Raw genomic sequence first — 23,190 nt, 5'->3', positions numbered from 1 at the left:
TCTGGTGGGAAATAGCACTGAATGAGGAGTTAGGAGACTGGGTTCCCATTCCAGTTCTAATATCTGCTGGCTGTATGACCCTGGGCAGGATATTTCTACTTTTTGGACCATCTGCAAATGACACAATAGGAACTCAGTTGACCAGATCAGACAAATAACCATTGTGCTGGGTCCTGACAGAACTGAACTCACTTGGATGCAGGACATTATCATACAATGTTAGAGTCAGACAGGACCTTTCAGTGATTAGTTGGACTCTGCCATTTCTCCTAGAGAGGGCAAAGGACCTGTCTATGGTGACATAATTCATTAGAGGCAGAATCAGATTAGAACCCAGTTTTCCTGGCTCTCTGTTCTATGCTTTGGCCAGAACAACATGTTATCTAAAAAATCTAAAGGAAATGCATTTAATCTCCCTTGCCTTATGTATCTCACAGACACGTTGCTGTTTGCTCTCCATCCTGCTCACTCATCAAAACTGCTCTGGATTAAGTAGCTAAGTCCATCAACTCTGCATGCAAAATTATGCTCACACCAGCAGCTTCTCTGAGACCTGGAATAGGCAGGCTGTGAGCCAACCCTTACCCAAACTCATGCTTTAGGAGGAAGAGAGAAGTGGGGTCTGTGCTCCCTATGGTACCCTCACTTTAGAGTCTCAATGAACAAAAAACTGGGAATGATCCGAGTGTGGTGGTATGTGCCTGTAGTCCCAGTTACTCCCAACCCAAGAAAACCCAAAAAATTTTGGAATGAATTTTCAGAAATCACTTCTGCAGTTAATAATCTTCCCGGTTATTGAATCATCCAATTAATTTAATAGGAAGGTCCCTCAAGTGGGCAGAGAAGTTCTTGGAAAGGAACTTATGGGTCGGGAAAAAACCCCAGGATTGGTGCTCCTGGTGTCTGGTCTCCAGTGAGCACAGAGAGATGGCTCTGCCCCCAGGGCTAGCTTGCCAGTGCATGAGTAGAGCTCCCATCTTCTCTAATATTTTTCAAAACAAAACAAAAATATAAAACCCTCCTTCTTCTCAGACCCCATCCAAGCCATCAGCCCCTCCAAGTCTGGAATGTGAACTAACAGGATTAAATGAAAATGAGGGTGCTAGCTAAACCCTGAACACCATGCACATGGAAGAGATTATCATTTTTCCCTGTCTGGCATCTTCTTGGACATTCTCCAAAACCCAACTCAAATGTCATTTCCAAACACCTGGTCACACCAACCTGAGCTCAAATCTTGGCTGCACTGCCTATTTGCTGTGTGACCTTGAACATGTGGTTTAACTTCTTTAGGCTTCGGTTTCTTCTCCTGCAAATGGGGATCATAATATAACCAGTTTATAGGGTGATTAGGGTTGAGCCAATGTCATGCTTACAAAGGCCCTAGCACAGTGCCTGGCAGAGAATAGGTACTTTATAAATGTTGAATAAATAGTAAGGGAACCAGAGCATTCATCTCTTGAGGGCTGATCCAACACCTCTGCAGTCCCTGGCTTCGCCAAATCCTTTCATCTCAAAGGGGTTAGAGAAGCCTGAGCCAATTTGTCCTTACCTTGCTGAGGTTTCCTAAGGCCATGACCTTGGCTGCTGACCTCCTGCTGAGCTGCTCCTTCACCCAGACCTCGATGTGCTTGTTCCACTTCATGGTGAACACATAGAAGGTATAGGCCAGCAGCAGCAGCAGGCTCTCCCACCAGGCAATGAGGCTGTCCAGGAAGAAGAGGATGAGCATTATCAGGTCAAGGATGTAGAATGAGACATCACGGAATAAGGGCCACCAGGTGAGGTGGAGGATCTCTCGGGAGAAGAGGGAACAAGTGCCAATGACAAAGAGAATGTTGAACACAGCAGAGCCCACAATGGTACCGATGCCCACGTTGCTGTGGGAAATGAAGACACCGATGAGGGAAGTGAAGAGCTCGGGGGCGGAGCCTCCAGCAGCCATGAATGTGGCGCCTGCCACATCCTCGGAGATCTGCAGCTTGTCTGTGATGACACCCAGGGCTGGAACAAAGTACTCGTCACAAACAATGGCCAAGGCCACAAACACATACATCATGCCGAAAATGTGCAGGACCACCCAGCCCTGCCGCCGTTCCTCCACACTGAACAAATCTGGGGGGTACTCTCCCTTGGGGTGGAGGTCTGGCAAGCTAGAAGGCAGCACTGAGGGACTGGGACTGAGCTCCTCTGGGAGCAGGGCCGTTACGAGGCTTGGGGAGAGAGTGGTGGGCATGGCTGGGGTTGGTTTCACAACCACACAGTGATGGACCTGCGTGGTCAGCTTTGCCCTGACCATGGGGGTTGCTGAGATGCTGGGTGCTGTGGAAGGTTTCTTTGCCAACCTCCAGACTGTGGCTGGGGCTGTTTCGATGGCTGATACACTGGTCCTGGGTGAGGGATTCCTAACACTCCCGGCAGCAGTGGAGGCTTTGGTTTCTGCTGGACTGCTGCCTGTCATGGTGCTTATTGTCACCTGCCCCTCAGAGGTGGCTGGGGTATGCGCCAGGACTGTTTCCTGAGTCATCAGGTTGTTCTTTCCCACTAACCCCCAGGGATGGGTTGAGCTGTTATTTTCCATTCTTCTCGGGGGAGTCAGGTTGTTTTTTTCCACGACGTTCCTTGGAGAAGTCAAAACGTTTGTTTCTACCTCATGTGTCAGATAAGGTGGGGTGCTATCAACCAGTCCCTTGAGAGTGGTTGGGGTGGTTTCCTCCATTCTCTTACGAGAGTTGGTTTCCAGTATTTTATAGGTTGCCATAATGTCACTGTCCTTCACTGTTGTCCTGGGGGTGATTGCATGGCTTGTTTCCATTGTCATGAATGTGGATGGAGCATAAGTGCTTACTCTTCTACCATGTGGAGAAGGAGTGTACTTCACCTTTTCGCTGACTTGAGTTGGGCTGTAGCTCTTCATTTCTCCCCTGGTTGTAGGGGTATATTTTTTTACTATTTGTCTGCTTGAAGTTGTTGTGTAGTAAGTCAGTGTTCTACTGAATGTTGGGGTGTTTTCCTTCCTTCTTTCTGTACCTGCTGCTGTTGGGCTGTAGTTATTCTTTGTTGTTGTTGAGATCATCTTGGCTGTTCTTTTAGGCATATTGGGGATATTCTCCACTGTTATGCTCAGTGTGGCTTCATCACTCCCTACTGAGGCTTGAGGTACCAGCATCTCACCCCCAATTTCAGAGCTAGGTTTTGGAGGGTCACTGCTCACCATCATCATCTCTTCACTGGGGAGGTCCCGGCTGGCCAGTTTCACAGGCTGATGAGAAGAGACTGCTGCCCACAATGAGGAAAGGCCCCGGGGTCTCCTAAGGTGCTGATAGGTAGAACCTATGATCAACATTCCCAGTAGGAAGAGGAGGCGACTCCAATGAAGCCGCTTTGTCCGGAGTAACCGCCTCTCTTGAGGCCCCATCCTGATCAATTTCCTCATGGTGGCCAGTTGTATCTGGTTACAGAAGGCCTCTCATTCTGTCCATGAAAAGATGGAGGCTACTCTGAGATTCAGGTTAGTGATCAAAGAAGATTTCTCCATGAAGCCCAACCAGGGGGTATCCACAAACCTAGATGGGGAAAAAAAAGAGATTATTTACCACTAAGAGGAGATCTGAGATCCATAACACCCTCATATGAAAAAAAGTGATAACAGAAGCCCTAGGGACACAAAACTGTCATGTATTGGGTCTCTGCTAAAGTAAACTACTCCTGCCCCCTGCTCCAGGGGAAAATGCCTACTCTTAAGAGAAAAAGTACCTAGGGGTCCTATGTACTATGTAGGCATGACAGCAGCCCAGGTTCCTGAGCTGGGGCTTGGGTGCTCTGTGGAGTCTACCAAGTCCTCCCTGGGACCTTAGCAAAAGGTCTGCCAGTACTCTTCAAGTCCAAGCCTAAGATGCTGGGAGCTCAGTCATCCACAGTTGGTGCTAGGCCACAGCTCTCACCTTATCAAAGGCAGGAAGGAGATAGGGAGATACGGTTTTAAGCTACAGACAAAAAGAGGCAGCAGTGGAGGGCACTGCCAGGGACATTAAGGCTCCATGTATTTTTTTGGACTGACTCAAAACAATTCCACCATCCAGAGTGGACAAAGCTTAAAAGTTAATGTTATAGAGCTTCCCAAAGAATGTGGCATGGTGGGAGGATCCTGGGGAATGGAGTAGCCTCCCTGTTCTGCTGCTTACCAGCTGTGTCATCCTGGACAGGCTGAGCCTTGATGCCTCATCTGTGAAACGGGCATACCATATATATTAGTTATGCAAAGGTAATCTCTGGAAGGACATCTAGGGAAGGGAAACTGAGGATCAAAGGTCAGAAGACAACTTATTTTCACTGTATATTCTGTTAGTCTGACCTTTGTATCATACGCATGTTACAATTTTTTTTTTTTTTTCTGAGATGGAGTCTCACTCTGTAACCCAGGCTGGAGTGCAGTGGCATGATCTTGGCTCACTGCAACCTCTGCCTCCTGGGTCCCAGTTCAAGCAATTCTCCTGCCTCAGCCTTCCGAGTAGCTGGGATTACAGGCACGCACCACCATGTCCAGCTAATTTTTTATATTTAGTAGAGATGGGTTTTCACCACATTGGCCACGCTTGTCTTGAACTCCTGACCTCAAAATCTACCCACCTCAGCCTCCCAAAGTGCTGGGATTACAGGCATGAGCCACTGCGCCCGGCCTACAATATTTTTAATTAAATTAGAATGTTAATAATAACAGTGTCACAGGAATGTTGAGACAGTAAAAACATAGGAAAAGCTTTGAATAAGTCAGGCATGGTGGCTCACTCCTGGAATCCAATCCCAGAACTTTGGGAGGCTGAGGTGGGCAGATCATTTGAGGTCAGGAGTTCAAGACCAGCCTGGCCAACATGGTGAAACCCCATCTCTACTAAAAATACAAAAGTTAGCCAGGCATGTTGGCGCATGCCTGTAATCCCAGCTACTCGGGAGGCAGAGACAGAATTGCTTGCACCTGGCAGGCGAAGGTTGCAGTGAATCAAGATCATGCCAGTGCACTCCAGCCTGGGTGACAGAGCAAGACTCTGTCTCAAAGAAAAAATAAAAAAGAAAAGCACTGAACAGAAAGGCTAGTTTTATACAAGAACGAAGGAGGGAAGAACATGAAAGGCCCTCAAAGAATCCTTTTATAAAGAAGGGTGTTAAGACCTAGCCCAAGTATTTATTAAATCTCTAATTAATGTTCACAAATTACTATAAAACAATAACTGGAAATGATTGGTTTTGCATATGATATATTAGCAGTGAGCTGAGTAACTCATGGAATCTATCTGGTACAACTCCTCGTCTGAGATATGAACACACTGAGGTCCAGAGAGGAGATGTGACTTGCTTAATATTACACAGCTAGTGAGTAGCTGAGCAGATGCACCTCCTAACACCCCTTTCTTTCTTGCATGCCACACTAACTGGAGATGCAAATATAATTGTCTTAAAAAGCAGGAGAGGGACAAGCAAAAGGAGAAGAATAAGTGAACTTCCTTCTTTGTCCCTGATTTCTATAATTTTCTTTCCACTATCTCCCTGCAGCCCCCTGATCCTTGCCATGAACTCAACACTTTGTAGCAAGTCCACTCATATCCCCATCAGAAATTTCAGAGGGTCTCTCTCTTTCTGATGTTACTGTGTTACGTAACAGAGCTGAGCTGGCACTCCAGCTGATCCCTCCTACCTAATTACATCATTTACCTTCAGACCTCGACATCTGGGTATCTTCTCAGCTCTGGAAATTTGTCAGAATCCAAGACCTCAAAGAGTGGATCTGAAGCTGGACAGCAGGGAACACCCCATTCTGTGCCCCCAGCTCTCCTACGGAATCCTAATTCAAGGCAGGGTCGGGTGTGAAGGGCAGCTCAGGGGAAGAATATCCGATCGTGGCTAATACCACCTCTTCTAAGAAGCTTATCAGGGCATTGTACAAGTTCTGGGACCCAGTGCGTCTGATCAAGCCTGAGAGAGTGGGCCTTCCACCAGGGACACAGATGGGCTTGCTCTGGGCCCACAAAGTCAATGGAGGAACCTGGGAGATTTCTCAAACCTGTTTCTAAGCTATGAGAATGAGAGGTGGTCTAGGGTTTCCGTGCTTAAATATTGAAAAGCTTCGGAAAGATTCAGAAGGCTCTCTGAGGAAACCAAGGGAAAGTGCCTGGGGCTTAAGAGATCAGAAGGCCTCAGTTAGCACTTGGCTCGACTTGGTACTGTGTGATTCTAATGTAATCTAAGAGTAAATGTGGGGATAATAACTGTCCTACCTATCTGTAAGGTGAATGGGAGAATCAAAATAAAAAACAAAGATTATAGAGAAAACACCAGGCAAACTTCAAAGCATTTTATACATGAAATCTATTTTATTAGGCCTAAAGGAAATCCTTGGTCTAGAGGGCACTAATGGATCTCCCCAGAGCAGGCTGGGACATCCCATGATACCTGAGGAGTTGGCACCCTGAGCTCCCTACGCCTCCAGCCCATGACTTGAAGCTCATCAAAGTAGGAGTGGGGTAATGTAGTGGGGATCTCATGATCCTAACCATTCATCTGGAAGCCATTTCAATCGTTCAGCTAACTCAGCCTGATATTTACTGACTGCCCCTTTCTCCTTTCCCTGTTTCCGCCAAGAGTATCTGGGTGCATGATGCTTTGGGTTACTTTCATCTGAAATAGCAGGTAATTCCTCACAGCCTCACCTCTGCCCCGCTTCACATTGAGTGGCCTGGAACAGCAAGATCACCAGCTCCCTCTGCTGAAGCCCACAGGAGTGCCCACCCACTGTAGAAGAGCTGGCTTCACCTCTGGGTATGTTGGGGTCACTCTGGATGTTGGCAGCCTGGGGCTGGGGCCTGAGGTCTGCAAGTTTTAAGTCCTTGCCTTTATGCTGCTGTGGGCAGAACCAAATTTAGTTCCTTCTCTTTTCATGCCACTGTGTAGCACAGTCTCAATCTGGCCCAGAAGGATGAAAAAAGGAACATAATTCACAAAGTAGAATTATGAGTGGATCTTTTTTTCTGAAATAACTCCTCTATTTTTACAATGTTATTTACTCAATATAAAAAATTCAGGAGAGAAGGAAATCCTCAGAAAAGTGATTCCTTTCTCTCAGATGTTCATAAATGTTGCCAAGGAGTTCTTCCTGGTGTCTAACCTAAATCCTACCTGCTGGGGGTAAACCCAGTTTCTTCTGTCTTATTATCAAGGAATTCTGGCACATTTTGAAATTCAGCACGCTGTAGGAAATTTGGCTGCTCAACCAAGAAGGGAAGCATTCTCTGTACTAGCCATGTGAGTGTGGACAAGTTATTTAACTTCTCAGTGGCTATAAATCTCTCATCCTGTAAAATGAGGATGATAATGACATCACCTGCTTGATAGGGTTGTTGTGGGGATTAATTAATTTGTAAACATATTAACAGTGCTGGGTACTATTGTTGTTGTTCTGCTTTTAGATATTACAGTCCGATAGTGATAGAGGGGTCAGCAGGTCTCCATACATTTCACTGTTACAACATTCTACTGTATATTTATTTGTGCAATCACCTGATTAATGTGTACAACTCTTACTAGGGGGTGAACTCCAAGAAGACAGGGAGCTTGCCTGTCTTATTCACCACTGAATCCCCAGAGCCCAGAATAGTGCCTGGCACACAATAAATGTATTTAATAAATAAATATATTTGTTGACAGGCTGAAAAAGTATAACCCAGTGAGGAAGATGCTCAGAGATGGGGCCTCTGAACTATACATGGATGGAGTGAGGAATGCCCATTCAAAAGGCTCATGACCTTTCGAGAGCAAATGGCTGGAGAATGGCCAGCACCACCAAGAAGGGGAAGCTGATCTGCTTTGCTCTACAGAACTGTCTCATTTTATACCCTCTCCTGGACCACGATGGAAGAACAGATGGGGCAGATCTGGCTCTGACTCTCACAATAAAATAAAGAGGTGAGGAAGGCGGATATTAGAGATTTGGCAAGACAGCAAGGAGGCCTCTCCTTGCCCTCCAGAGCTCTAGACCTTTCCTACCTTTTATTAAAACAGAAAGAGGGAACGAGACTTTTCATCTGACTTGGAGGGTTTGTAGCTAAGGCTGGCTTATTTCTGGGCCTACATCAGGAGTTGAAACTGACTCTACAGTTGTACGGTAGAAAGTATAAAAGATTTGAAAGGGTTGCAAATTTTCTTTCTTTTTTTTTTTTTTTAAATCTGGCAAACAGCAAGCATTGATGGGTTGCAAATTTTAATGCCTTTGGGTCCTGGGTAGATAAAAATAAGTTACATCAATGGTTTTCTAAGTAATTGGGGAGTGCTGGGAGCTATGTCTGGACAGATAATAAATGACCCACAGATAGGCATTCCAATGTCAAACAATTAAAAATATTAAGGAGCAAACAAATGAGTCTAAGGGCTGAATTTAACCTATAGGTACTGCTTTGCAACCTCTAATAAAGTAACAAGCCTGACGAGGAGCAAGCCTGAGGTATCTCTTCCTCAGGTTCCTCATTTATGGAACCAGGAAAGACAAGCTTCCTCATGGAACTACTGTTAGAGTAACAGCTAGAGAATCTGTGGAAAAGTACTTTGTTCTGTCCAACCTGTACAATGTCACAGCCTAAGGCCTTTGGTTTATATTGTTTTATTTGTGCATATTATATTGTTTGTAGGATTAAAAGTGGCTGTACAGTTGTAACTGGTGGAAAACAGCAAAATAAGTCCCCAAACATCCTATTACATATCTTTCCAAGCCAGTGGCTAGAACTATATCTGAGACAGGGAGATGTGGTCTCAGATATGGTTCTAGCCATATCTTGTTTGTTTGTTACACTGAGTGCAGCTCAGAGACAGGATTTCATCCTTACAGCAAAGTGCCCTTCTGGAGGTGCCAGGGGCCTAGAGAAAAGGTCAGAGAGGTTATTTCAGAGGACTTCAGTGCGGTGAAGCAGGAAACCACACGGCCCCAGCATGATTCACAACCCCCCCACTAAGTAAGAGAAACAGCCCACTAAGTAAAACTCCTGTGTTAAATCTGACTTTACAAAGGAATGATGATTCAGGCAGAGCAAGATATCTTTTTTTTTTCTATAAGCTGACAAAGAGTAAGAAATTTAAATAACACCCAGTGCCAAGGAAGATCCCGGTGAGGATGTATAAATCGGGTAGAGCAGCCCAAGTGACCTTGTTAAACTGTAAATCAGATCATGTCCCTCCTATATGCCAGAATTTCCAGTGGCTTCCCACCTCGGTTAGACAAAAACCGCCTATATTAGTCTACCAGGCCCTTTTTAGCTTTGCTTGTAGTAGCAAAAACTGAAATCTAAATGTCAATAGAAAACTTACTACAAAAATTATAATGGCACATCTTTACAAGTCAATTATATACAATAGTTAAAAGGAATGGAGTTCATGCCCAAGATATATTAATAAATCAATACTAATAAAAGCAAGATGCAGAATAGTACATATAACATTGCTGCATTAGTAGACAGTATTATATATGTTATATAATATGTATATACATACATATATATACATACATATGTACTGGCAATTTTGCAAAGCATATGTAAGAATGGCTGTACTTCTGTCACTAACAGATATAAAACGAATAAAATCAAACAACAACTCTGATATTTCACTTCTCCAGCCCAGTGGCTAGAATCATACTTGAGGCAGGGAGATATGTATGGTTGCTTCTAAGAAAGCAAATGCTTATTTTTCACTGTATCTACTATTGCAAAACTTTGAATTTTGCCTGATGCAGTGGTGCACTCCTGTAATCCCAGCACTTTGGGAGGCTGACAAGGGAGGGTTGCTTGAGACCAGGAGTTCAAGACCATCCTGGGCAACATTGCAAGACCCTGTCTCTAGTAAAAATAAATAAGTAAATAAAAATAAATTAAAATAAACTTTGAATTTTTCTCCACAGACACAAATTACGTTTTTTTTTTTTTTATTTGAGACAGGGTCTTGCTCTGTCACCCAGGCTGGAGTGCAGTGGCGCAATCTCGGCTCACTGCAACCTCTGCCTCCCAGGTTCAAGTGATTCTCATGCCTCAGCCTCCTGAGCAGCTGGGACTACAGGTGCCCACCACGACACCCGGCTAATTTTTGTATTTTTAGTAGAGGCGGGATTTCACCATGTTGGTCAGGCTTGTCTCAAACTCCTGACCTCAAGTGATCCGCCCACCTCCGCCTCCCAAAGCACTAGGATTACAGGCGTGAGCCACCATGCCTGGCCTCCTGGCCTCACAAATACTTTTATAATTTTTAAAAAACTAGTTTTATTTGGCTTTCTCTTCTTTTTCATTTAAAGATGCCACCAAGATTTTAAGAAGGTAAGTGGTTAGCTTGGCAAGATAAGTCAGCACCCAGATCATGAGGGGCCTGTAAAAATTTAGACTTTATACCATTTCATTTGTTTGTTTGTTTTTAGAGATAAGATCTTGCTCTGTTGCCCAGGTTGGAGTGCAGTGACACAATCATAGCTCACTGCAGCCTTGAACTCTTGGACTCAAACAATCTTCCTGCCTCAGCCTCCTGAGTAGATAGGATTACAGGTGCACACCACCACACCTGGCTAATTTTAATTTTTGTAGAGTCAAAGTCTTGCTGTGTTGCCCAGGCTGGTCTCAAACACCTGGGCTCAAGCAATTTTCTTGCCTCAGCCTCCTAAACTAGCACTTTTCAGAGGGAAGAGTGTATGGAATAAAGAAGTTCCTTCCTACTGTCTTAGAGAAATGTAGTATTTACCAAGTTTTCTCTGCTTTCTCCTTTGACTTTTTTTCCAATAACCTCTCTTACTACCCTCCTGTCTTTTTTCCACAAATATACATCCACCATCACATGCCAGACCCTAGGGGATCCAGCAGTGGATAAAGCTCACCCTATTTTCAGAGCAGAGGCAAAGTTAATTGGAATTGGAAATGTGTAAAAGCTTTCCTTTGTTCAGTGAGTCTTTCATTATTTAAAACAGAGAGAAGCTTTGTGGTTTTCTCAAATGCTCTGGAAAAAACCGAAAGAGGATTGAGAGCAATTTTAAAAGGAGAGGGAACACAGTTTTCCAAATACATTGCAAGGGAAAAGAGACATGAGGGAGAAACCTATGGATTAAAAGAGACTTTCTGAGATATATCAACAGATTTCAATATCTGGATCTTACTTGGATCCTGATTCAAACAACCAAAGTGTAAAAAAGTAAAACTTAACGATATTTATGACACAACTGACTATTTGAAAGCTGATTAGATATTTGATATTAGGGATTGTTAATTATGTTAAATTTGATAATGGTATTGTAATTATATATTTTTAAGTTCTCTTAAAGATACAGAGATATTCATGGATAAAATGTTATGCTATCTGGGATCTCCATCAAAAGAATATGTTGGGGAGAAGTCGGTGGGGGTATACATGAAATGAGATAAGGATTGCATTGAGAGCAGAAACTGGGTGAAGGGCACATGGGGATTTATTATCCTAATCCCCATATCTTTGTCTATGTTTGAAAATTTCCATAATAATTTTTTTTTCAGAAGAGGGAAGGGTCGGGAGGCCGAGGCGGGTGGATTACGAGGTCAAGAGATCAAGACCATCCTGGTCAACATGGTGAAACCCCGTCTCTACTAAAAAATACAAAAAATTAGCTGGGCATGGTGGCACGTGCCTGTAATCCCAGCTATTCAGGAGGCTGAGGCAGGAAGAATTGCCTGAACCCAGGAGGCAGAGGTTGCATTGAGCCGAGATCGCGTCATTGCACTCCAGCCTGGGTAACAAGAGTGAAACTCTGTCTCAAAAAAAAAAAAAAAAAAAAAAAAAAGAAGAGAGAAGGGTCATATTTATGATATTTTTTGACTTCTGCTTTGGTGAAAATAGTGAAATAGGGAGGGGGAATGATGAGAGGAAGGGGCTGGAACTTGGAAGTATGATTTGGGAGTGAACAGTCTCCAGACTAGAGGGGCAGGAAGGGAAATGCAGGGCAAAGGACATCCTGGGAGTGTGAGAAGGGAGGGAAGAATGGAAAAGAGAAGTAGACCCACTGCCTTTCCCACCTCTCTCGGCCTTTTCTTCACTTACTCATTCCTTACCCCTTATCTTTGTAGATGAAAAATCACCTTGGGGCCAGTTGATTTGGCACTTTGGGAGGCCAAAGAGGGAGGATCCCTTGAACTCAGGGGTTTGAGACCAGTCTGGGAACACAGAACCCCATCTCTACAAAAAATTTAAAAATTAGCCAGGCATGGTGGCACATGCCTGTAGTCCCAGGTACTCAGGAGATTGATGTTGGGGGGGGGATTGCTTAAACTCAGGAAGGTGAGGCTGCAATAAACCATGACCATGCCACTACACTACAGCCTAGGGGACAGAGACCTTGTCACCCCCCCAAAAAAAATCACCCACTTATCAACAAAGATTCTCAAGTACCAAGTCATGAAATTCTATTTCCATTTCACTTGGCAAGTCCTAGGAATCTGCATGTTAAACACATGCTCTAGGAGATTTAGATATCTAGACTTCCCTTTGAGCCTCAGTACCTAGCCCCTGTGAGAGGTGTGGTTTTTCTGTCATTAACCTTCACTCCATCAGACTGGGGACCCAACACTGCCTTTCAAAGCCTTTGTGACAGCAGTCCACTGTTTCAAGGCAGGAAAAAATAAACGGGATGAGAGATTATGCAAAGTCAACTGTTTATTGATTTCCTTTAATGTGTGTGTGGAAACATGCAAATGCTGAGGGTCACTTGAGTTGGGAAAAGAAATTCATCAGCCAGCTATGGCTTGAAAGACATCCCCTTTAAGACCTCTGACCTTGTGATGATGTTCTCTGATGTTATATTCACTGAACAACCTTCTGATTTGTAATGGGATTCCACTACAAATTTTTTTAAGGAGGTTAAAAAAAAAAAAAAACCACTAGTTGCCCTAAGTAACACAGTCCTCCTGGTAGTTCTGCCTTTTATCATCAATTTAATATATTGATTTTTTGCTTTCCAAGTCTCCCGAAAGCCTGTTATTCAGAAGAACTAGATCACCAGATTTGATCATCCATCAGCGAACTAATAAACTTTAGGGTTGGGTAAAGTAATGAATCAAACTGCAACTGAGCCAGAATTACCAGGAGGACAGTAACCCTATGGCTAAGTCATTGTCACATTAGGGGTAACTAGACACTTGCTTATCCACACATTCTTGGCCACATCCCTCCAAATAGGGAAATATTATAAATTATGACCAAGTTATCAGGCCGCAACCTTACTTACCTGGAGCCCAATGCCTGCTCAAGCATAACTAGGTCTTGACATGGTGAGGTCAGCCAGGTTGGGGAAAGAAGTTTTGAAGCAAATAGGGCAGTGTGCAGGGCCCTAATGCTGGCAAGGATATTCCCAGGGACAGGAAAAAACAACAAGCAATTGGATCCACACTCCCACAGAACAAGCTGTGAGAAGTCAGATAGACTTGTCTGTTCAGTTCAAAGTATCCACCTTCCTCGTCCCATCCTCTAATCTCGCCCCATCCCATCAGCTGAAAGAAAAAGGCAAATGCCTGCAGCCTTCTAGAGGCCTTTCTGTACTCACTTTGTAACCTGTGTGGTTTCACATTGTTCTTTGAACCATAACTACACAGGGGCCTGCTGGCATCCATCCAAGCCCATCTCTAGTTGGTATTCCCTGGCTCCCTACATGGTTAGAAAAATAGTCACCTCTTGCCCTCTTAAGGACCTCACTGAGGCACAGGCTACAATGGACACAGCAGGTGGCCAGAGTGGCAGGCAAGAACCCACGTTGCCTTACAGGGAAATCTGAGCACACACGCCTCGTCCAGGGTGAGGAGAACTAAGGCCCTCTACTTCCCTCAAAGAGGTGATGAGGGAAAAAAGTGACCATTTGGGCTGAGGAGACCAAGAGGCCAAGTCTTGAGGTAAATTGGGCTCAGGTCAGCTAAAAAAAAATGTACAAAGCACACCTCAGCCAGGAATTACAGTTTCGTGGTCTTTTTTCCCCGAGATTCTCGTGCCTCAGCCTCCAGAGTAGCTAGGATTATAGGCGCCCGCCATCACGCCCGACTAAGTTTTGTATTTTAGTAGTGAGTGGGGTTTCACCATGTTGCCCTGGTTGGTCTCAAACTCCTGACCTGAAGTAATCCTCCCGCCTTGGCCTCCCGAAGTGCTGGAATTACAGGCATGAGCCACCGCGCCGGCCAGGAACTGTAGTTTAAAAAGAGTAGGAAGAGGATTCTGTTCAGAGGATATGAGAGAGGGGGCTGAAGAGTGTCAGGCAAATAGCAGAAAGGGTTGGGCTGGTGCACCGACGGGGCCCAGGGGAGTGAGGGGACAAAAGTATGAAGGGGTCGTAGAGCCACCGGGCTAGGTGAGGCCCATGGGTCAGTGGGGCAGGAAGGGTTGGGAAGAGCCAGAGAATGCGGAGAGACAGAGCGGGGAGCCCAGAACCAGCCAGGACTCAGCGAAGTTGGGGATTTGTGGGAGGAGAGGGGTGGCCGCGGATTGGCCACCGCGAAGAGAGGCCGCGCCCCCTAGCGTCCCTCCGGGTCGAGCCTAAACCCTGCCTGGGCGACCCTGAAGCTCGCCAAGGACCGCCCCGCCCAGCGCAGAGTGCCGGCGCCGGGTTCCCTTCTGTCGCGCGGCCCTATAGTTCCGGCTGTGGCGCACGGACGGAAAGTTTATGCTGACGGACTGTGTCCGGCCATGGGCACGGGGTGAGTGGGGAGGCCGAGGGCCCGGGGCTGTCGTTCGTTGCCTATTGGGGTTACAGGTGAAGGGGTTGCGGGGAAGAACAACCCAGGGCCAGCACCTGGCCTTCCCGCCACCTTGGAGGCCGCCCTGCGCCGATTCTGAGGCACCAGTTCCTAGGCGCTGCTTCCGGCCTCCCCTCGCTCTGAGGCTCGGGGTCCCTAGCTCCACGTAAACTGCACCATTTCGCCTTCTGCTAAGTCCCCCTCTGCCCCCTCTTTCCATGAAAGACTTCCAGATCTCATATTTTCTTGACTGATTTTTAAGGTAAAAATACATCTCCCAGTTGAGATTTCCAGTCTGGACTTTGAGCGATGAAGTTGTATCTGAGAACTGGGGAGGGACTTAGCGGGGCTGACAGGAAAGCCAAAGAGTAGGTGGGGCCCTAAGAAATTCAGGTGGAATCCTGCTTTGAGAGCGAGACTGCTGAGAATCGGTTCTTTATGAATGAGCTAATTATCACCTTCAGCGAAAAATTATAAACTTCTAGCTGATGGACACTTGGCATTCAGGCGAAATAGGTGACTAGGGCCTATTTCTCAGACTGATCTTGAGAAAGGAGAACCCTAGTTGTTCGAACAGTACACATGGGAAGGGGTTGGGGGTGGGAGACTTCGGGGGTCAGCAGCTACCCAAGTGAGGAATACATAGCGTTCTCACAAAATCGCTAGACTGTGGTGGGCAGGGATTTTTATATGTACTTTTTTTTTTTTTTTTGAGACAGAGTCTCGCACTGTCACCTAGGCTGGAGTGTAGTGGCACAATCTCGGCTCACTGCAACCTCCGCCTCCCAGATTCAAGCAGTTCTCCTGTCTCAGCCTCCCAAGTAGCTGGAACTACAGGCGCACGCCACCACGTCTGGCTAATATTTGTATTTTTAGTAGAGACTGGGTTTCACCATATTCGTCAGGCTGGTCTCGAACTCTTTTTTTTTTTTTTTTTTTTTTTTGAGACTGAGTTTCGCTCTTGTTACCCAGGCTGGAGTGCAATGGCGCGATCTCGGCTCACCGCAACCTCCGCCTCCTGGGTTCAAGCAATTCTCCTGTCTCAGCCTCCTGAGTAGCTGGGATTACAGGCACGCGCCACCATGCCCAGCTAATTTTTTTGTATTTTTAGTAGAGACGGGGTTTCACCATGTTGACGAGAATGGTCTCGATCTCTTGACCTCGTGATCCACCCGCCTCGGCCTTCCAAAGTGCTGGGATTATAGGTGTGAGCCACCGCGCCCGGCTGGTCTCGAACTCTTAACCTCAGGTGATCCGCCCGCCTTGGCCTCCCAAAGTGCTGGGAGTACAGGCATGAGTCACCATGCCCAGCCTTTTTTCTTTTTCTTTTTCTTTTTCTTTTTCTAATCAAGCCTAGATTGCTTGAGTGAACCATCCTTCAGGAACTTTCAGTTCCCTCTTTTACTCCAACCTAAGTACTAAACTGATTTCCTATGACTTTGTAACTGTTAAGGAGGTGCATTTGAGAGTAGACACAAAATGCATCAGTTGGGAGAAAGAGCCAGCTCCAGAGGTGTCTTCAGAGAAGGCAAGACTGCCAGCTGTCGTCTCTGTCAGCAGCAGATTTCACGGCTGAAAGTGCTTTTTCTTATTTGAAAACTGTTATTCTTATTATGTGAACTATTTCCTCCCATTCTCCTAAGAGGTGAGGGCAGTGCTCCTCATGATCCTCATTGTAAAAAGGCCTCCCTGCATGAATGGGACTACCACAGGAGCTGGGCAGAGGTGAGCGAGTCCCCCATATTGCTGCTTGAATGAGGAGAAGAGGAAATATGTTTCTGGTGTCCAGAGTTAACATTTAAAATGTATTTTGCTAAATAATATATGGTATATCTGGTGATTTAGGGGTAGTTCATTAATTATTATCAAATTGTTGGGCACCTACTATGTGCCAGTTACTGTGGTAAGTTTTGAGGAGACATCATGGGCAAAATCTGGCATGATTCCTGCCCTTAGTGAGCTTTTATGTCATGGTCTAATGTAGAGTAGTTGAACCAATATTGTGCAGGACCTTACTTTTTTTTTTTTTTTTTTTTTTTTTTTTTTTTTTTTTTAAATCAGGCCTGTACTGCTTGAGTGAACCATCCTTCAGGAGCTTTCAGTTTCTTCTTTTACTCCTATGCTTACAACCTAAGTTGTAAACATTATTTCCATGAACCAGTGTATTCTGAGTTCCAAACAGCCTACTTACAAATGGAATTTTAGAATATAACACATGTGCAGTTGGGCACTATCCTTAAACAAGCAGTCTGGCTACTGTTAAATGTTTTCAAGTGAATCCCAAAAAAGAAAATGTGAACATTAAATTTCTAACCCATTTATATCCACCTAATCTTCTCTAATTGTATATATGCATTATGATTTTTATGAAGTTGTAAGCAGTATACATACAGTTCTGGGGCCTGCTTTTCTCAGTTACTAACGCTTTCTATAAGTACTTCTGATATCTATAGTACATATGTCACTGATTTATAGCTATATGATATTTCATCATGTCAGTAGACTACAGTTTGCTTTATAATAGAGTAGCAGCAAGCTATATCCCCATGAGCAGGTCTGTGTATCTGTATACTTTTTTCTTTATTTTTGAGCACCAAAATATTTTCTTTATACTAATTCTCAATCCATAATTTTGAATAACTCCATTTCTACATTTTGACTTTTCTATACAATTTCATGAGATAATTGCAGCTTTATATAAATTTTTTTTTTTTTTTTGAGACAGTCTTGCTCTGTCACACAGGCTGGAGTGCAGTGGCACGATCTCGGCTCACTAAAACTTTGGACTTCTGTGTTCAAGTGATATTTGTGCCTCAGCCTCCCAAGTAGCTAGGACTACAGGTGCCTGCTACCACGCCTGGCTAATTTTTGTATTTTTAGTTGAGATGGAGTTTCCCCATGTTGGCCAGGCTGGTCTTGACCTCAAGTGATCTGCCCACCTTGGCCTCCCAAACTACTGGTATTACAGGTGTGAACCACTGTGCCTGGCCTTACATATTTTTTAATTTTGTTCTTTTCCTTCACAGTTGAAGCACCATTGGCCGGTTTATGTACAATGAGTACTACTGTGGCTAATAGTTTGTTACTTTTGTTATGGTTAATGATTTCCAATTTGTCTAATTTGGTTTATGACTTTACTAGCCCTTTCATTTTTATATTTGGCATTCATTGTACTAAAACCAGAGCACCAAGCAACAAAATAACTAAACACATGCACTAATACTCAAAAAGATTGTGACTGTGCCAAAAAACAATGGTTGATTGTCAAATAGCACCACCATATGACAACTAGAAATGTTCTTCAGTAAGTTAAGTGTTAGAGAGGTGATGCAGGAGTTATATTAAGTTGCATAAAAGTCGAATGTGTGAAAATCAGGGGCTACCTGAATATATCAGGGTTTTTTCTTTTCCCAGTAGATTTATTTAGATGATCCTTGATTTATGGTCACTTAATGGGTGATTCTAAGAGTGGTCCTTACAATGAACTAAGCTGCCCACTTCCCTCTCACTGAGTTCTCTAAATATTTTTCCTCACCTTAATCTAAATGGTGTTTGCGTTTGCTAATTTCTGGGAAATTAGTTAAAGTTATGCTGAAAAATATATTTTCTCTCCATGACATATAAGACCTTATTTATTTTCTGCAGCGTTTCTCTGTTTATAGCTGTCTGTTTGCATTCTGATTGGGAACACTGGGATCATTTTCATCATGCCGACAGTGGTGGTAATGGATGTATCCCTTTCCATGACCCGACCTGTGTCTATTGAGGGGTCCGAGGAATACCAGCGTAAGCACCTAGCAGCCCATGGTTTGACAATGCTGTTTGAACACATGGCCACAAATTACAAGCTTGAATTTACAGCACTTGTGGTTTTTTCATCACTTTGGGAGTTGATGGTCCCCTTCACGAGAGATTATAATACCCTACAGGTACAAAATAGTAAATTATTATATGTACAGGGCCTAAATTTATTGGGAGTAAAACAGTATCATAATGCACTGAACATTTAGAACTTTGGCATTATTTAATAATAAGTCTCTGAGTACTTCATATGTGTAGCTAAACAACAAGGGTTCACAAACAGTAGGTCTTATGCCTACTGTTTCTTTGGTACAGCTATGAGTTAGAGCTGTGAGTTGTTCCCTTATTTTCTTCTCTTGGTTTTCTGGAATTTTCTGTGGAAAATGAGCATCTCAGGATGTAGTGTTCGATTCCCTAAAATTTAGGGTCTTTAGGGCTCAACATTTAATTTTTTTCTACTCTCCCATAAAACTTGAGGAAATGAAAAAATAGCCCTATCTTGTTCTAAAGTAATTCAAAATTATTATTTCCTTTCCAACAAGTAGCTTTGATACCAATAAATTATAATTTTTAAATCTCCATTGATATTACCTTTCAAAGGTGTTTTCTGTGTTATGTCAGAATTTACTTTCTGACAACATCTCTAAATCGTAACATTTACAGCAGTGCCTAACACAGTGTCTTACCTGTAGTAAGCAGTCAAGAAGTGTTTGTGGGCCAGGTGTGGTAGCTCACACTTGTAATTCCAGCACTTTGGGAGGCCAAGGCGAGGGGATCCCTTGAGCCCAGGAGTTTGAGATCACCCTGGGCAACATGAGACCTCCATCTCTATTTTTAATAAAAAGAAGGAAAAAAAAAAAAAGAGAAGTGTTTGTGGAATTAAACTGAACAGTTTAACAGTTGTTAGGTGGTTTAGAAATCCAGGATAAATATGGTTTGAATTTTTTAATATAAGTAATATGATTTTGTTAAATAATTCCTTTTATTATCTCAGATTTTTTAAGCTACTCAAAAGCTTTTTTAAAAAAATTACACTAACTTAAAATTAAAAAAATTTTTTTTTCCTGTAAAAGGATATTAAACTTTTGGTATATATGCTGACTTTCTTACAGATGAATAGGATTTCTGATGTTCTGCAGTTCTAAAATGTAGAAAATTGCTATATAAGGAGTAAGATGTAATGTTTTAGACCAGGAGCCCTGAAGTCAGACTACATACTTACAAATCCAGGTTCTGCCACCTTTAGTCATGGACCTGGGAAAATTATTTAATCTTTCTATACCTTAATTCATTTAAAGATACGGTTAATAATCTGTACCTTATAGTTTTATTGTGATAGCTAAATGCATAAAAATGCCTAGGATGGTATTTAGAACATAGTTAATATTCAATAGATTTTGTTATTATTTTTATGATGTGTTTAAAAGTTCCTTTTAATTTTTTCCTTTGAGGTCCACTTATAAAGATGTAAACTTGGTGGACTATTCACTCTTACCTGATAAGAGGATAGAATAAATGGAATTCTTTCAACTATTATAGTTGATAAAGTCTGTTCTGGCATTTTTCTTTAAGAAGCTGTGCTTTGGTGCTCTCAGATGCATCAGTGTCCCCTGTGTAACATTCATATTTTGAACAGTTTATGTTGTTTTCTAATAACTAATTAAAACTAAAGAATAACTAGCAATTTTATCTTTTATTCAATAAGGAAGCACTAAGTAATATGGATGATTATGACAAAACCTGCTTGGAGTCTGCATTAGTTGGTGTTTGCAATATCGTTCAGCAAGAATGGGGTGGTGCAATTCCTTGCCAGGTAAAGATCAATTCTTTTTCATTGTCCTAAGTTAACAACATTAAACACTGAGGTGCTTCAGTTTTCTTCAGGCTCTGACACAGCATGCATAGTAATTTCTACAAACTACATTTTACACTTGGTATCTTCTTAAGAGAAGATACTAAATCAACACTAAGCTGTTCAGAAAGCAGCAAAATTATGCCTTAAGGAAAGCATCCTCCTAGTAAATTGACTTATTGCAAACTAGTACTGTTATATAAAACACAAAGGGCTCAGAGTGAAATTTTAGAACTATACTCCCTGGAAGGGGTCATTATAATTTTGAGTGTTAAAATTGTAAACATCAGTATAATATAGCCTGTCTTCATTATCTCTATGCAATTATTCAACAGACTTTTTTTGTTTTTGTTTTTGTTTTGTTTATTGGTTTTTGTTTTTTGGTTTTTTTTTTTTTTTTGAGACGGAGTTTTGCTCTTGTTACCCAGGCTGGAGTGCAATGGCACGATCTTGGCTCACCGCAGCCTCCGCCTCCTGGGTTCAGGCAATTCTCCTGCCTCAGCCTCCTGAGTAGCTGTGATTACAGGCACGAGCCACCATGCCCAGCTAATTTTTTTGTATTTTTAGTAGAGACAGGGTTTCACCATGTTGACCAGGATGGTCTCCATCTCTCCTCGTGATCCACCCACCTCGGCCTCCCAAAGTGCTGGGATTACAGGCGTGAGCCACCACGCCCGGCCCAGTGGTTTTGTTTTTTTGTTGAGACAGTTTCTTACTTTGTTGCCCAGGCTAGAGTGCAGTAGAGCTGTCATGGCTCATTACAGCTTCAACTACCCAGGCTCAGGTGATTCTCCCACTTCAGCCTCCTGAATAGTAGAGAGTACAGGCAAATGCAATCACACCTGGCTAATTTTTTACATTTTTTTGTAGAGATGGGGTTTTGCCATGTTGCCCTGGCTGGTCTCAAACTCCTGGGCTCAGGTGATCCACCTACCTCTTCTCCAAAAGTGCTGGGATTACAGGGGTGAGCCACTATGCCCAGCCTTATTCAGCAAACGTTTAACCATCTCATCTGAGTTGTCTAAAAAGTGAGGAGTGTAAAACATAAAATCTGGCTGGGCATGGTGGCTCACGCGTATAATCTCAGCACTTTGGGAGGCTGAGGCAGGAGGATCACAAGGTTAAGAGATCAAGACCATCCTGTACAACATGGTGAAACCCTGTCTCTACTAAAAATACAAAAATTAGCTGGGCATGATGGTGCGCACCTGTAGTCTCAGCTACTCTGGAGACTGAGGCAGGAGAATCACTTGAACCCAGGAGGCAGAGGTTGCAAGTGAGCCGTGATCGTGCCACTGCACTCCAGCCTGGCGACAGAGAGAGATTCTAGCAAAACAAAAACAAAAACAAAAAAACAACCACAAAACATAGCAAACCATAAAATCTGTTGCTCTTTACTTAGACTCCACAGTAGGCCACATTAGCATCAAATCAGAGCAGAATAGTAGCAGAAAAAGACAACTGGAAATTTGCTCTATACAGATACTTCTGAGAGGTAGTAGCATATTTTAAAGGAAAAATACAGAAACATTGTTAAAAGAAAAATCATAATAGTCTACAACAGGAGTCTGCAAGCTTTTTTTTTATATTTTAGGCTTTGTAGGTGTCTGTGGCAACTACTCAACTCTGCTGTTACAGCACGAAAACAGCCATAGCTGTTTAGTAAATGAATGGGTAGGGCTGTGTTTAAATAAAACTTTATTAACAAAAACAGGGCCAAATTTAGCCTGTGGGCCATGGTTTGCTGGACCCTGGTGTGTGACTTTTCCTTATGGAGTCAAACATAGGATTCCTCAGTTTAGTACTATCACTAGTATTTATTTTTTAATAATTAAAAAAAAAGATTGTAGCCAGGCATGGTGGCTTGCACCTATAATCCTACCACTTTGTGAGGCCAAGGCAGGAGGATCACTTGAGCCCAGGAGTTCAAGACCAGCCTGGTCAACATAGTGAGGCCCTGTCTTAAAAAAAAATAAGATTGTAGTTGTCTGGGAGTCAAGCAGGAAGGAATCTGGGACGTGATGGAACTGTTCTTTATCTTGTTTTGGGGGTGGTTACATGACTGAATACAGCTGTCAGAACTCATAGAACTGTATACTAAAAAGGGTGAATTTACTTCATGTAAATTGTATCTCAATGAACTCACCTTTAGAAAACAAGTAAAACATTTTTTCTTATTGTGAAAACCACCCTGTTATATAGAATGTAGTGGATACTTGCTAAAGTATCAAAAGGCAATGAATGCCTTTTGATCAATTTCTTTTCAGAAATAAAAAAGCTTTTTATTATAGCATCTTCCCTTTTAGGCATTATCTATTTTGGTAAATCTGTGCATATAGAATATCTTATTTCCTAACAATATAGTGAATAAATGAAGTTTTGTTGTCAGTATCTTCTGAACTGAAAGCTAGCAAGTAGCACAGTTTCATTTGCTATTTCTTCTTTGGTTTTAGGGGAGAAACTGAAATATTAAGAACCAGACCTTGTGCATCATGCAGACATTTGACTTTTATGATTTTCTTCTTTTGAATAAAGGAAGAATCTGAATTTGAGATGTATTTGTATGTAACCTGAGGGCAAGGGGCTAAGCCTGAATCCGTCTCTACTAAAAATATAAAAATTAGCTGGGCGTGGTGGTGCATGCCTGTAATCCTAGCTACTTGGGAGGCTGAGGCAGGAGAATCACTTGAACCCAGGAGGCGGAGGTTGTGGTGAGCTGAGATCATGCCATTGCACTCCAGCCTGGGCAACAAGAGTGAAACTTCATCCCAAAAAAAA

General features: G+C 43.2%; 2 protein-coding genes across 8 annotated transcripts in view; one reads left to right on the top strand and one right to left on the bottom strand.

The window, feature by feature from the left end:
- SLC24A1 (solute carrier family 24 member 1) overlaps nt 1-14,016 on the bottom strand; it is a 46,908-nt gene extending 32,892 nt beyond the window's left edge. Inside the window, exons 1-3 of one of the 3 annotated variants that reach the window (XM_064361457.1) lie at nt 5,710-5,853; nt 4,185-4,225; nt 1,553-3,566 (exon numbers count right to left, since the gene is read on the bottom strand). In XM_064361457.1, coding sequence (XP_064217527.1) covers nt 1,553-3,436 — 1,884 coding nt within the window. In that variant the 5' untranslated portion in view covers nt 3,437-3,566; nt 4,185-4,225; nt 5,710-5,853. Of the gene's footprint in view, nt 1-1,552; nt 3,567-4,184; nt 4,226-5,709; nt 5,854-13,267 lie in introns of those variants that run through there. The other 2 variants (XM_064361458.1, XM_064361456.1) reach the window with 2 other exon arrangements.
- Nucleotides 14,017-14,654: 638 nt separating this feature from the next.
- INTS14 (integrator complex subunit 14) overlaps nt 14,655-23,190 on the top strand; it is a 44,842-nt gene continuing 36,306 nt past the window's right edge. Inside the window, exons 1-4 of one of the 5 annotated variants that reach the window (XM_021672048.2) lie at nt 14,734-15,021; nt 16,403-16,484; nt 18,405-18,688; nt 20,266-20,373. In XM_021672048.2, the coding sequence (XP_021527723.1) occupies nt 18,467-18,688; nt 20,266-20,373 (330 nt within the window). In that variant the 5' untranslated portion in view covers nt 14,734-15,021; nt 16,403-16,484; nt 18,405-18,466. Of the gene's footprint in view, nt 15,022-16,402; nt 16,485-18,404; nt 18,689-20,265; nt 20,374-23,190 lie in introns of those variants that run through there. The other 4 variants (XM_012454498.3, XM_012454501.2, XM_012454499.2 and 1 more) reach the window with 4 other exon arrangements.

The sequence above is a fragment of the Aotus nancymaae genome, unplaced genomic scaffold, assembly GCF_030222135.1.
Source record: "Aotus nancymaae isolate 86718 unplaced genomic scaffold, 86718_ANA_hifiasm-v0.15.2.pri h1tg000041l, whole genome shotgun sequence".
NCBI classification, from domain to species: Eukaryota; Metazoa; Chordata; class Mammalia; order Primates; family Aotidae; genus Aotus; species Aotus nancymaae.
The sequence above is the reverse complement of the archived record's forward strand: the minus strand, read 5'-3'. Positions and strand labels throughout refer to the sequence as shown.